Source organism: Agrilus planipennis, unplaced genomic scaffold (genome assembly GCF_000699045.2).
Source record: "Agrilus planipennis isolate EAB-ADULT unplaced genomic scaffold, Apla_2.0 scaffold33, whole genome shotgun sequence".
Classification (NCBI taxonomy): Eukaryota; Metazoa; Arthropoda; class Insecta; order Coleoptera; family Buprestidae; genus Agrilus; species Agrilus planipennis.
In genome coordinates, this window is record NW_020438896.1 from 1,832,465 (window position 1) to 1,848,295 (window position 15,831).

At 32.1% G+C, this 15,831-nt stretch overlaps 1 protein-coding gene across 14 annotated transcripts in view; it reads left to right on the forward strand.

Annotated features, from left to right (window-relative positions):
- LOC108744493 (CAP-Gly domain-containing linker protein 1) overlaps window positions 1-15,831 on the forward strand; it is a 206,047-nt gene that overhangs the window by 173,547 nt on the left and 16,669 nt on the right. For all 14 annotated transcript variants that reach the window (XM_025973174.1, XM_025973169.1, XM_025973181.1 and 11 more), the window contains 5 exons: window positions 3,668-3,887; window positions 3,958-4,985; window positions 5,275-5,657; window positions 5,717-6,528; window positions 6,807-6,841. In XM_025973174.1, the coding sequence (XP_025828959.1) occupies window positions 3,668-3,887; window positions 3,958-4,985; window positions 5,275-5,657; window positions 5,717-6,528; window positions 6,807-6,841 (2,478 nt within the window). The remainder of the gene's footprint in view (window positions 1-3,667; window positions 3,888-3,957; window positions 4,986-5,274; window positions 5,658-5,716; window positions 6,529-6,806; window positions 6,842-15,831) is intronic.

Sequence of the window (15,831 nt, forward strand, 5' to 3'; positions counted from 1 at the left end):
AAAACTTTTGCTTTGTTTTCTATTGTTAATTTATATACATTTTTGTTTTAAGACATTGCTAAACATTTTCGTCTAGTACTGTACAGTTCTAACCGATCTCCTAAGACCTAACTATTTCTGTTTTGCTCACGCCTAGTGTGTATTCTTTCTATCTTCGCGCAGATTTCTTCAAGGTCACAATTCAAACAAATTGAAATGGGCTGTACATGTATGACTTGACTAGCCTACATCCCTACATGAAGCTAACAAAATAAAAACTGTTGTAGCGCCGCTATGTTAAACCTTAACACTTTACGTATACACGCTTACCAAAGTTTGAATATATTTGTCTGGGACATCCTGTATAGTTGATTATAGAACTTCCATAGAATTAAAGTGGTTAGTAAGAATTAATTGTGAACCAATACGTACTGATGGGTAACATCTTAATTTAGTGTTTATAAATCTTCCACTGAATTCAGGATTAGATGATACCTTTTTGGAAAGCTAAAATTTCGAATGGTACTACAACCAGTGCGCGGAAGAATTAATCTTTGAACTTTGATTCATTTTAGCAACTAATACCCTATTTAAAGTCTCACCTATAAAAGGGAGTAGCCGCTAGGAGTAGTGCGATTCAAAGAATCTCGATCTAAGCTTTCCGAAAACGTATCAGACGACGCTCAATTCAATGGTCCTCCAGCGGAGCAACTTTTAACAGTTGTCGATAGGGAACATTATAGTCCAGTCATTATAGCATAATTGAACCGAGAGAATCTACCCCAAACACCACAAAAAACGCGGACATGTGCTTCGCCTACTTAGTTTATTGTGAGCATTTTCAATGCACAAAATTAATTAATCTTTATCAAAATATTTAGTGGCAATCGGAGTATACCACCATGTAAAGTAGCTCCCGGGATAGAAAATCTCAAAAATGGCCCCAAAAAATGACCGATTTTTTTAACCTTGCAATTTGCAAGTTTATCTCGATTTACGTATTTATCTCCAAAACTATCAGCGTAATCGAAATGCCCCAATAAGGTAATATGTTGTAAATTGCAAGACCTTTAAAATAAAGTTTGAAACGTTTTAATTGGAGGTATTTTTATAGAGATAAACGAGAAAAACCCCTGAACAAAAGGTAATTTTGGAAAAATTCGTAACTTTTCTAATTTAATATTCCAACGTCGGCTTTCCGGGAAAAGGTAGTGTATCAAAGAGGTATTTTAAGCAATTATAATTTATTCTAACAAGTACTTTTGTATGAGCTAATTTAGCTCACTCGAATAACGTGTTTATCATGACTAGAGTTTCTTTACTTAGAGAAAGGTACACGATGATTTAATTACAAAATATATACTTGTATGGAAAATATACTGCCTAAAAATAAATAGATTTTATTGCATATATTTTCTGGTATGAAATAAATAAATAAAACGAATGCAAAAGTCACTAGTCATAATAATTGAAAAAACTCTTTAATTTAATGATGCCCACATGCATGTACATATTCGGCCACTAGTCTGAGTGTGCGCTACTAGATTAACATCGAACGGTAAACCACGACCATATTCGTTTGTGCACATCACTCACGCTGTAACATTTTCTAACTGAACGGACAATGTAGTCCAGGCAAATTATATTTTTGGGTGGAAAAGTTTGGACTTTAATTTTTGCATGTAAATTAGTAAAAAATTACGTACATCATTAATAAATGTGTATAACTTTTTTCTGTTAATGTTAGCGAAAGAAATTACCACTTTTTTGATAAGGATAAGGGAGGTCCGAATTTTCATAGCGATAAATTTTCTTCAATAGAGAGAAAAAGCGATTTCTTTCGTGTCAACTTTTAAGAGAGAAACTCGGCTATCATTGCAGTGAAATTTTGGAAAAAGAAGCCTTTTTTTATAGTTATCATTCCTCCTAAAATTATATTCCGATCGAATAGATAGGTGACCAAGAATTAATTTGCTAATAAATAAAAATTATAAATTTCATAATGCTACCAAAAGTTAATTATTCATCCATTATCATCTGTGCTCACAGAGAATATGCAGGAAGTGTAGCTCTATTATATTCAATCATTAAAATTATATTTTTAAATTATTTAACGTTATTTTTAGCTATCTGTTTGTAAACTCGATTTATAGGTAAGATACCTTTATTGGTCCTAAATAAATGTTTTCTTAATACATTTCCATAATCTTTTTATAAAACTGTCAAAAGTTAGTTTGCAAAGAAGTAGTCAAATATGTACCAAAGTTTCCGAATAAATGCAAAAACGAGATAAAATTGTAAACTGCAATGCTTAAACACTGTTTTAAGAAACTGAAAATATTTGTAAGGCCATTTTTAATATTTTATACTCTAGAATAGCGGTACCAATTTTTTTTGCTACGGAACCCTTTTTGATTTATCCTTTCTTGGCGGAACCCAATATCGACAAAAAGTGAAATGACTGCAGCGTATTTATCTTTAGGTTCGACATAAGGTTATTCAAATTTGAATCAGCTGATTCGAATTTTATTAATATCTATCAAAAGCTCATTCCGACATAATTAACATTGATGGTTTATTCTGTTTTTTTTGTTCAATACATTCAATCTAGAAGCCAAATTTGTTTGTTGTCGTTAGAGATAGATAGTTATTTTGTATCTCACTGTAAACGTAGTTGTGGTTCCTCCCTGTGAGGACCTACTGACTACGTTAAGTTTATCGAATATACCTACCGACCAAATAAGCCAATTTCATTATCCATTTCTCATTATGCAATAGTTCGACATGACTAACGGATGTAAAAATTGGTTATCCAACGTTGCTCTCGAAAGCCATCTCACTTCTGTATGTAGAAGGAGTGATAGATGCTGACTTTCTATATCTTCACATGCGCTTTTAAAAACAGTTGACAGACACAGTACACCTGTGTCGCACTTACAATTGGGGACTCACCTTAAACGATATGGCTGTATTTTAGTCACTTGTTAACCGCCCCTTTTCTCACACGGTCTAGCACGATTTTATCCTTAAATCGTCCTTATAGGAATGGATCTTCTTAACATTTTTTGAAATGAAGTCTTCATGAAAATTTTATTTTAACTTTCTTTTTATTCAATCGAAAGTAGTAAATCTTCATTTTTTAACAATAAAAAAAACGTTGCTTAGGTTTCAAACCTCTATACGTATGAGTTAGATTAGTATTTTGCCAAACCTCCCTTTCAGAGTCGTATAGTTTATGAACAGCCCCTTTTAATTTAATTTCTATAAGGTTTAAACGTTTATACGAAATTATAATGTATCCGAAAATTCCACAAATGGTGCGGTAAACGCCTTCTGTAGTACGATGCTACATTTTAGGATTACGTACGCTCCAACAAGGTCCATTTAAATATATGGATATCTACTTGCTGAAACCTTGTTGGAGCGTACGTAATCCTAAAATGTAGCATCGTACTACAGATGGCGTTTATCGCGCCATTTGTGAAATTTTCTAAAACGCGCTATTAAGGCAACAGGTAAAAGTTGGTCTATGTTCTGTCGGAGCTGTCTGCGACGCGCTGATGAGATCCAAAAAGATCGAAATCGCGATCCGCGTCTGGCAGTTTCGACAGAATACAGATCACTTCGAATTATTTTATTTTATAATGTATCCGTTAAGTATTCCTTTTTTAATTGGTTTTATTTTAAGGTTGAAAATGAGCGTAATAAGACAAAAATTAAAGAGCTGGAAAATAAACTAAAAACTGAACATCAAAAAGTAGAAAATCTGGAAGCAGATTCTCAAAAACTTTTTGAGACCGAAGAGGCTTTGGTATCGACGCGTGACGAATTAGAAAATTTGAAAAAAGAAATAGAAAATCTCAAATCCGAAAGACTGGAAGAAAAAAATAAACTTCTATCGAAAGATGGTAAATCGTTAAAAATACACACATTTATAATTCAATTTCAAACGTAATAGTTTATTTTATATTTCTACAGATGAGATCAACAATCTCAAAAATTTATTGGAAGTTGCCAGTCAAGAAACGTATAAGATCACGAAAACGCAAGAAGATGAACTTAACCAAAAATTAAAAGAGCAAGAAAATGAAGTTGAGAGACACAAGCGTCAAATAAAAGAAACGGAAGATAATTGTTTGCTACAAACGAACGAAATAAAAGAACTGAAGGAAGAATTGATGCGAACTAAAAAAACCTTGGAGGAAAAATCCAGTGAACTTGAAAAGGTTACAATAGAAAGAAACGAACAACAGAAAGAAATTGAGCAACTTAAGATGAAACTAAGTTCTGTATTGTTAGATGTGGAAAAAATGAATGACGAGGTTAAACAAAATGAGTCTTCCTTTAAAACTTTACAGAGAGATTACGATACTTCTGTTATAATTCTTAAAGCTAAAGAAGATGAAATCGTACGTCATAAGAAACATGCCCAAGAAATGGAAAAAGATCTTAAAGGAGAAATAGAAAGACTACGTAATTCACTTCAGAACACTGCTGCAGAGAAGGAAAAATCTGATCATCAGAATGAACTTATGTCTTCTAAAAAAGATAAGCTTTTGGAAGAAGTAAGTGAGACTCTCGAAATTAGCAAAAGAGAGGCAGAGACATTAAAGAACACTCTCGAAGAATTGAAACAAAAAGCTGAAAAAGATGAAGAAGAAGCTAATTCAAGGCACAAACGTGAAATTGAAGATAAAAGTGAAGCAATAGCCACTCTAACGTTTGAGTTACAAAAACAGAAAGATGAGCTTGTTCAGTCTACATTTATTGTTTCAAAATTGGAAGGCGAACTAAGGAAAAAAGACGAGATTGTAACAAAACTCCAGTATGAGTTAGATACTGTAAAAAATCAGTATCAAATGCAAATGGAATCTCAGAGTACTTTTGGGAATGAAATTAAAGGGTTGCAAGCAGAAAATTTGGATCTTAGACGTAATGCAGAAATAAACCAAGAAACAATAAACAGACTAACGGAAGACAAACGTCGCTTGGAAAGCGAGATTCAGGTACGAAGGAATTTTATATAATATTTAGTCAGAAACAAGTTACTTTTATTTACAAATTTCTATTTATTCTTTAACTGTAAACAAAGATAACAAAGTATAGTTTCAAGAGCTTCATTATTGTGCACATTACAACATCGTTTCGCCGACCATAGTGCTCTTGTTTCTATATTTTGCTATTTTAATTTAAAATAATGGATAGGCTTTCAGCTTATTTATTTCTTGTAAAGAAACAATTCTGTATAATCTTTTTCTTTTTGTTGCTGTTACCTGATAATACACTATATTTTAGACTATTATAAGTTCTTCCGGTGAGTACAGTGTTAAACTTCAACAAATAACAAACGAAATGTTAGAAAAAGATCGACGTTTGGAAATGCTATCTAATGAGTACAAAGAACGGATCCAAGAATACGAAAATATTGGCAATGGTCTTAAAGTGCAATTACAAGAAGCTCAAGAAGAATCTGAAAGAATTAAGCAACATTTTGAATTGCAACTACAAAAAGCGCAGGAATGTGAATACAATTTAAGGAAACAATGGGATGAAGCCATGTCGCAAAATAAAACGGTGACAGATGGTTTCCTTACCCAGCTTACTGAAGCAAAATCTGTTCTGAGTGACAAAGAATTAGCGTTAGGCAGATATATGAATGAAGCAGAAGAACGAGAAAGGTAAACCTTTTTATAATTTCAATTTAATGATACGTCTTTTATCACTAACTTTTTTCTAGGCAGCTTAAAACTCAATTGGAACAGCTTAATAAAGAATTGCGTAATGTTATAGAATCTTGCAATACAAAGCTTGGGGAATCCGAGGTGGAAACAGTTAAACTAAAAGGCGAATTAGGTGCCAAATCGGAGCAAATTTCTGAACTTGAATTAAAAGTTAAATTATGCCAACTAGAAGCTGAACAACGATCAGAGAATATGCAAAAGGATTATGAAAGCTTACTCAAGAAAAAAGACTTTGATCTTGATCAAACAAAAGTAGCATTGTCGACTTTACAATCTGAACTTAAACTAGTTAAAAACGATTGTAATTCACATAATACTGACTTAGATGAAAAGAATTCGCAAATCTCAGCGCTTACAGAAGAAATAACCCAACTTCGTCACTTAGTAGAAAAACTCCAGATAGAAAAAGACAATCTGCTTACTTCAATTACCGATTCAAAAGAAAAATTTGTTATTAACTCTCAACAATGTGCAGATTTAATGGAACAAGTAACGGATCTTACAAAAAAAGCAAATCTGGCAGATAAACTATCTGAAGAATTGAATTTACAACAAGCTAAACTAAGTCAATTTGTACGTTTGCTTGATATAAGTGAGGAAAGAAAACAAAAAGCTCTTACTGAACTTCAAGCAGCTATTGAAGCTAACGGTGAAAATGAAAAATGCAAGCATATTTTAGACATTGTTAAAAATTTTCAAGCAACATCTATCGACTCTGATACTAAAAAAATAAGTAATCTTCGAAATTTGCTTGAAGAAGCAAATCATCAATTAAACATTAAAGGGAAACAATTAGAGCAACAGCAAAATGAAATTACCAAATTAGAAAACCAACTTTTACAGGTAGGTGATCTAATAGTAGGTAATTATTTATGACTTGATAAGCAGTAATATAAATTATAAAAAAAGATATAATTGCAATATAATGGGCAATAAGTATGAAAATATTGATGTTTTCTATTGTTAATTTATATACATTTTTGTTTTAAGACATTGCTAAACATTTTCGTCTAGTACTGTACAGTTCTAACCGATCTCCTAAGACCTAACTATTTCTGTNAGGGAAACAATTAGAGCAACAGCAAAATGAAATTACCAAATTAGAAAACCAACTTTTACAGGTAGGTGATCTAATAGTAGGTAATTATTTATGACTTGATAAGCAGTAATATAAATTATAAAAAAAGATATAATTGCAATATAATGGGCAATAAGTATGAAAATATTGATGTTTTCTATTGTTAATTTATATACATTTTTGTTTTAAGACATTGCTAAACATTTTCGTCTAGTACTGTACAGTTCTAACCGATCTCCTAATATTTACATACCTATACCTCAGCAAGCGTATTTATATGAAATACTACGCGCAGATTAAACAAACCCCATTAAATGGTATTAGAATAAGTAAATTTAAAAATTATAATTATTAGTCTAGAAAAAACAGGAAGAGTTCCTCAAATAATTACTTTCACGTAAAAATGTTACTTATGCATTTTGTTGTAATGGAGTTTTCCTTGTGGATCGTCGAGGTACTCATCTTTTTATTAATGCTCTGGAAAATTAAAAATACAATACTTTGTAGGTTTTTTGTAGTCTTTTGCGCCCAGTTAAATCGAGGTTCTAGATTCGTACATTGATAAAATGTAATTCTTTTATTATTTCAAGTTGCCTAATATACCTTCCCTAAATTCGTCAAGAGCTCTCCGACTACAAGGTTTGGCACCTCAAACACCCTTACATTATTACTTTTACGTCCATTTTGCGTATTGTACAAAAACATTTTTTTCTATTTCATTTCGTCATTTCTAGTACACAGTGAATGACTAGTAAATGAATGTAGGCTTTCACGGTCATGTTAGGTTAGAAAAGAAAAATTACTTGACACAAAAAGGACACCTTTTTTCCTTTAGTTATTCACAAGTATTTAAAGAAATTTTCATGTGCAAATAACCATAAAACAACAAAATTCTAAATTCCCAAGAGTCTGGGACAATTTTGCTAGATTTGTTAGATATTTGCGATATTTGTCATTTTCGATGTGAAACATCTTATGTGGCGGGTCAAATCGGCTGTTGGCGATAATTCTATGACTTTACTCGGCTCGGTGTCCCCCCCTCCCTCTCGACGTTTTTCACTTACCGCACTGAGCTTGTACTATACTGTGTAGAGCCTCCATAGCATGCTGTGTTGTTATTTTGATTTTTAATTTTGGTATTAAACTAATAGGTATTTTTTAAATAAAGAATAATTCTTTTCTTTAAAAAAATCTGAATATTGTGGTTTTGATTATTCCATATTTAATGCCTTTAATAAACCATTCTTTCATGCATACATATTTTATATACAATATAGTTTCGATGTTTCACATTTGTTAAACGTCCCATATAAAATACCTTGACCAAAATTTATAATCAGTACTTATCAGATACCGTAAGAAAGTACTGGGCGTCCCACGACATCACACAACTTCGTAATTTGAAACAGTGTTGAGTCATTTATAATATTCAGGGTGCTTCTGAAATAAGTGACAAGCTTGAAGGAAATGACAGGGCACTATAAAACAAGAAAATTAAGTAAATGTTTGGTGGTCCGAAAGTTCATCGTTTTAAAGAAAATTTGCTAGATTAGGTTATGTGTGATTGTCAATGTTACAGCCAGCCTTTTAACGTTGTAAGCTTGCATGTATGTAGTCAGTTGAAATCAGTGGCAGTAGGTCAGTGTGTCACTATCATATGTTAATGCAGAAGAGTATTATTGTATTGACCAGTACGTGAGTTTCTAGATTCTAGACGAATAGTTTCCTGGACATACGAGTCATGTCTTTTGCCCGACACGTAGTCCAAATATCAGACCTTTTTTCGCGACTCAAAAATAATGTGGTAGACTCAAGCCTGTCTTTTCACACGGGGTTCGAATCTCAAACAATTTTTGTAGAGTAGTGGTATGCAGTAGTAAGTTGTAGATATTTACACAACATTAGTCGTTCCATAACAGTCACTATTTACACTCTTTATCGATACATCTGCTTAGTCGTAATTTCTCTATACGCTCTCAATTCACGCCCAGGGCCGGCTTAGGATTGTGACTTCTTCTGGTTTTCTTACAAATTTTTTGATCCATTAACTACGCTTCTTTACCTACTTAAATATCAGAATATCACAGATCTTTATATTGTTTAAATGTATGTAAATTATACATTAAAGCATGTACCACACGTTTTTCAGTTGATGGTCAATTTTTGCATCTTGATAATTTCTTGACAATAATTTTTGCTAGCAAATTGCTCGTTTTGTTCTTGCAGCAAAAACAAAACAAGAACAAGAAGTTCGAGAAACCCTTCTGTCAGATACATTAATCGCTGATTTTTGTAACTAACTTATGCGCGAATCTCATCTCAGCTAATTACACATTTTTCGTTAGGCTAATATAATGGCGGTGCATGACATTTTTCTTTCCTCTTAATGGTATCTCGTATGCACTCATATAGATAATATTCTTTATGTGGCCAGTTGGTATAGAAATGAATGCTCTGCCATTACAGTGCCGATTATATTTATTCCCTCTCTCCATGCTGAGCGTGCTTGAGAAATCTTTAATGGTCGTGTTTGTTACTGAGAGTTTTCATGCGTAATAACTTTTTCATGGAGTAGGCATGCTCAAAATTTATAAATTACCTATATATTGTAGCATCAATAATAATAATATTTATTAGTTTTAAGTATGTGCGAGCACATCACTTTGAGTGGAAAATCTCAGTAACGAACACTACCAATATAACAGAATATGCGCATAAAAGATGGGGGTACTCGGAAGATAGAGACACTATCTTTTTTACTTTGTCGGAACAGTTTCCACTTATAGAAACATAGGAGTATTACTGTTCGTTTCAAGAAGTTGGAGATATGCCCCTTCCCTTTATTAGGATGCGCCGTAGCATAATTCCAAATTCAATCATATTTGTTTGCGTAGCTCATTTCTTCACCGATCATTGAGCGAGAGCTAGACAAAAGTGTACAGTACCATTTACAAAATTATTTAAGAGTGCCTCGTTAAAATTTAAGAATATGCTTTATTTAAAAGCATATTTAGCCAAAAATAATAACAAGTGAATTAACTTAACGCTCTACACACATATAAAACTTTTGCTTTGTTTTCTATTGTTAATTTATATACATTTTTGTTTTAAGAAATTGCTAAACATTTTCGTCTAGTACTGTACAGTTCTAACCGATCTCCTAAGACCTAACTATTTCTGTTTTGCTCACGCCTAGTGTGTATTCTTTCTATCTTCGCGCAGATTTCTTCAAGGTCACAATTCAAACAAATTGAAATGGGCTGTACATGTATGACTTGACTAGCCTACATCCCTACATGAAGCTAACAAAATAAAAACTGTTGTAGCGCCGCTATGTTAAACCTTAACACTTTACGTATACACGCTTACCAAAGTTTGAATATATTTGTCTGGGACATCCTGTATAGTTGATTATAGAACTTCCATAGAATTAAAGTGGTTAGTAAGAATTAATTGTGAACCAATACGTACTGATGGGTAACATCTTAATTTAGTGTTTATAAATCTTCCACTGAATTCAGGATTAGATGATACCTTTTTGGAAAGCTAAAATTTCGAATGGTACTACAACCAGTGCGCGGAAGAATTAATCTTTGAACTTTGATTCATTTTAGCAACTAATACCCTATTTAAAGTCTCACCTATAAAAGGGAGTAGCCGCTAGGAGTAGTGCGATTCAAAGAATCTCGATCTAAGCTTTCCGAAAACGTATCAGACGACGCTCAATTCAATGGTCCTCCAGCGGAGCAACTTTTAACAGTTGTCGATAGGGAACATTATAGTCCAGTCATTATAGCATAATTGAACCGAGAGAATCTACCCCAAACACCACAAAAAACGCGGACATGTGCTTCGCCTACTTAGTTTATTGTGAGCATTTTCAATGCACAAAATTAATTAATCTTTATCAAAATATTTAGTGGCAATCGGAGTATACCACCATGTAAAGTAGCTCCCGGGATAGAAAATCTCAAAAATGGCCCCAAAAAATGACCGATTTTTTTAACCTTGCAATTTGCAAGTTTATCTCGATTTACGTATTTATCTCCAAAACTATCAGCGTAATCGAAATGCCCCAATAAGGTAATATGTTGTAAATTGCAAGACCTTTAAAATAAAGTTTGAAACGTTTTAATTGGAGGTATTTTTATAGAGATAAACGAGAAAAACCCCTGAACAAAAGGTAATTTTGGAAAAATTCGTAACTTTTCTAATTTAATATTCCAACGTCGGCTTTCCGGGAAAAGGTAGTGTATCAAAGAGGTATTTTAAGCAATTATAATTTATTCTAACAAGTACTTTTGTATGAGCTAATTTAGCTCACTCGAATAACGTGTTTATCATGACTAGAGTTTCTTTACTTAGAGAAAGGTACACGATGATTTAATTACAAAATATATACTTGTATGGAAAATATACTGCCTAAAAATAAATAGATTTTATTGCATATATTTTCTGGTATGAAATAAATAAATAAAACGAATGCAAAAGTCACTAGTCATAATAATTGAAAAAACTCTTTAATTTAATGATGCCCACATGCATGTACATATTCGGCCACTAGTCTGAGTGTGCGCTACTAGATTAACATCGAACGGTAAACCACGACCATATTCGTTTGTGCACATCACTCACGCTGTAACATTTTCTAACTGAACGGACAATGTAGTCCAGGCAAATTATATTTTTGGGTGGAAAAGTTTGGACTTTAATTTTTGCATGTAAATTAGTAAAAAATTACGTACATCATTAATAAATGTGTATAACTTTTTTCTGTTAATGTTAGCGAAAGAAATTACCACTTTTTTGATAAGGATAAGGGAGGTCCGAATTTTCAAAGCGATAAATTTTCTTCAATAGAGAGAAAAAGCGATTTCTTTCGTGTCAACTTTTAAGAGAGAAACTCGGCTATCATTGCAGTGAAATTTTGGAAAAAGAAGCCTTTTTTTATAGTTATCATTCCTCCTAAAATTATATTCCGATCGAATAGATAGGTGACCAAGAATTAATTTGCTAATAAATAAAAATTATAAATTTCATAATGCTACCAAAAGTTAATTATTCATCCATTATCATCTGTGCTCACAGAGAATATGCAGGAAGTGTAGCTCTATTATATTCAATCATTAAAATTATATTTTTAAATTATTTAACGTTATTTTTAGCTATCTGTTTGTAAACTCGATTTATAGGTAAGATACCTTTATTGGTCCTAAATAAATGTTTTCTTAATACATTTCCATAATCTTTTTATAAAACTGTCAAAAGTTAGTTTGCAAAGAAGTAGTCAAATATGTACCAAAGTTTCCGAATAAATGCAAAAACGAGATAAAATTGTAAACTGCAATGCTTAAACACTGTTTTAAGAAACTGAAAATATTTGTAAGGCCATTTTTAATATTTTATACTCTAGAATAGCGGTACCAATTTTTTTTGCTACGGAACCCTTTTTGATTTATCCTTTCTTGGCGGAACCCAATATCGACAAAAAGTGAAATGACTGCAGCGTATTTATCTTTAGGTTCGACATAAGGTTATTCAAATTTGAATCAGCTGATTCGAATTTTATTAATATCTATCAAAAGCTCATTCCGACATAATTAACATTGATGGTTTATTCTGTTTTTTTTGTTCAATACATTCAATCTAGAAGCCAAATTTGTTTGTTGTCGTTAGAGATAGATAGTTATTTTGTATCTCACTGTAAACGTAGTTGTGGTTCCTCCCTGTGAGGACCTACTGACTACGTTAAGTTTATCGAATATACCTACCGACCAAATAAGCCAATTTCATTATCCATTTCTCATTATGCAATAGTTCGACATGACTAACGGATGTAAAAATTGGTNAATTAGAAAACCAACTTTTACAGGTAGGTGATCTAATAGTAGGTAATTATTTATGACTTGATAAGCAGTAATATAAATTATAAAAAAAGATATAATTGCAATATAATGGGCAACAAGTATGAAAATATTGATGTAATTTTACAGTTTTTATATTTCAGTATGTACAGGATATCTTCCGGTGACGATCCATTTTAATATTTCAGAAACTACTTCGAATTATGTTTCGCGGGTGCTCTCTTTAATAAAATAATAATATTCTTGTAGCACTTTAGCACCGGTTATGCCGGAAGTTACCATCACGGAACATTCTGTATATTTTTCAATTTTCAGAATCTACGTGTTATTTGGAGGGACGTTTATAAAGATTCTCCATGTCTAAGTCTACTAGTGTTAGAGGTATTTTAATTTTATAAAAAAATGTTCTTTCATTGTATAACTCAAAATTGCATATTTCATATATTCTGCTAGCTGAAGTGTTGAAGAAGAAGATAGGGGAATACCCATTGTTTATTACAGTTACGTGAAAAGTTGTTTAGTACTTTAGAAATTTAATTATGAATTTGAGTAAATTGGAACCATCAAAACTTTTTTCTCTTTTAGTTTTTCTGTTATTTACGTTTTTTATTATAAGTAACTAAAATGGTCGAATTGATGACGAAGATAGCTATGGAATTGCTAGCAAACATGAAAACAAACAAAAAACAATAGATTTGTTATCACTTGCTGTTATTAGTGGTAGTTAACTATTAATTTAAAAATCATGAAAAACAATACGTATTTTTTTTGCCACCAATGACTAGAAAGAAATTAAGCAGAATTTTAAGGAACTAGTTATAATATGGTCTAATTAGGACGCCAGTAACTTCCAGCCAAGATAATATAATCAATGTTTTGGCATAATTTAATGCTTATCCAGTATCATAAAATTGTTCTGTCGAATATGATTTAGGTATTTCACGATTTCCATCCATAATATACTGAAACCTAATAATATACATCCAAATAAGTTCAAACTTTTCTCTACCGTCCGAATTGAAGAAGATCCACAATTTTTGCAAAATATAATATGGACAGACCAGAGAAGGCATTTTTGACAGGCAGAATATATGTATCATCCGGGTGAGGAATTTTCAAAATAATTTTGTCTGGTTAAATACAATCAAATTTTTAGAATTCTTTCCGCACTTATTCGACTATATTGTAATTGATTCCTTAAAATTCTTCTTAATTTGTTTCTAGTCATTTCGGAAATTTGGGGTATCCCTCACTAAAAGTAGGTACTGCGTGTTCTGTTTATAATTTCACTGCATTGCCCATGGTTAAATAATAAATTTAAAACATCAGCATTTGTATACATATCGTTTTCCATAATGTTAAAATTAATAGTTAACTTCCACTAACAATAGCAAGTAATAACAAATCTATTGTTTTTTGTTTATTTTCAAATTTGCTAGTAATACCATGCTATCTTCGCTATAGTTTCGACCATATTAGTTACTTACAATAAAAGCGTAAATAACAGAAAAACTAAAAGAGATGGGTATAGGGAAGTGTGATACCGCTAAATAAAGGGAAAAATTCTACAACTGAATCTAAAAATACGCAATTTTGAGTTATTCAGTAAAAGCACATTTTTTTATAAAATTGAAATAGCTCGAACACTAGTAGACTTAGACATGGAGAAGCTTTATAAACGTCCCCCAAAATAACTCATGGGTTTACTTTATTTAAAGAGAACACTCCCGAAAATTTGGACCCTAAAATTTTAAAACTTGATTCAAAGTAGTTTCTGAAATATTGTAATGGGCCGTCACCGTAAGACACCCTGTATATGTTCCACGAATTTGCCACAATCGGCTACTCACTGGTGTCGCAAATATTTTGGCTTCGAGTTTTTTTTATCAGAAACAGGTACCTTTACGTTATTTATTGAACAAAGCAGAATTTAATGCATTGTGAACTTTATAACTTACGCAAGGCATAGGTTCATTTAGCTATATTGGCACCGTTCCTGATCTTTTTAATAAAAAATTCGAAAACTCGCCTTGTAAAAACTATTAAAGATAGTTCGATTTTTTTTTAATTCTATTATTTCATGTTCTAGGACTACCCTTATGGAAAATAATTGAAAAAAGTATTTTTATTGCGAAATTTTTTTTAAAATTTTGTAGTAAAATTACTACAGCGAACAGATGTATGATAAAATAAACACTAATTTTAATTTTAGACTGAATTCTGATCGTGAAATAAATGTTTCAGGTGAAACGGTAACAAAATGAATACATTCCAAAACATAAAAATCATATTTTAATATTAAAAAGAAAAATGTGTTTTTCATTATTATCTATTGGGTTAGCACAGTTATGAAATAAGAAATCTTTAAAACAGTTTTACTGTCTCCCCCTCGCAAACAATCTACTCCTCTCCTTTCAATTTGCAACTTTTTCTCCAGAACAGATCAAAATACTACAACTATTACAGGTACCATTATAAACACATTCAAAATTCAAAATATTCGTTATGCAGAATATGGCGGCCAGTATCTTGAGTACCCACTCCCTTGAGTGCGACTGGCGCAGTACAATGACTGCAAACATTTTTATAAAATAAACTTTTCTTTGTGCACCCCTGACAAACCAGAAAAATTGGATTCGATTAATGCCTAGAAGTATTTTTTATCAAAATTACCTCATCTTCATACTCATTCCACTGGAGTATACTTGCAACTCGTTCGGTATACATGGTTGCCATTTTAGGCACTTGGATGACATGTCGCACTCGCTTTGGCCATGTGCTAATACGTTCGCGTGCGCTATGTCAACTGTACCTCATTCGTTACACAATGTAGGTACCATTTTTTCGTCTCTCAAAGGTCAACTTATCGTATCATAAACTGCTGATGATTGGGAACGTTGCTCTAATTTCTAAGGGAATCAGAGCGACATTTCCAGCCATAAACTAACCTTTAAAAAGGCGAAAAGAGAATATAATGAAAGTTAACGTTTGGCTGTACGGGTATTTGTATTACGAAAAGCATCGTGTTTATTCGATGGTTGTAATAATTTTCCTTTATGGGTTTTCTAATTTGATCAGAATGCTACCTAGGTTTACAACAAAAATTTCGGTCAGTAGCCGATTTTGGGAATTACGTGGGTACAAAAACAATAAGTACACGTTTTTCTTC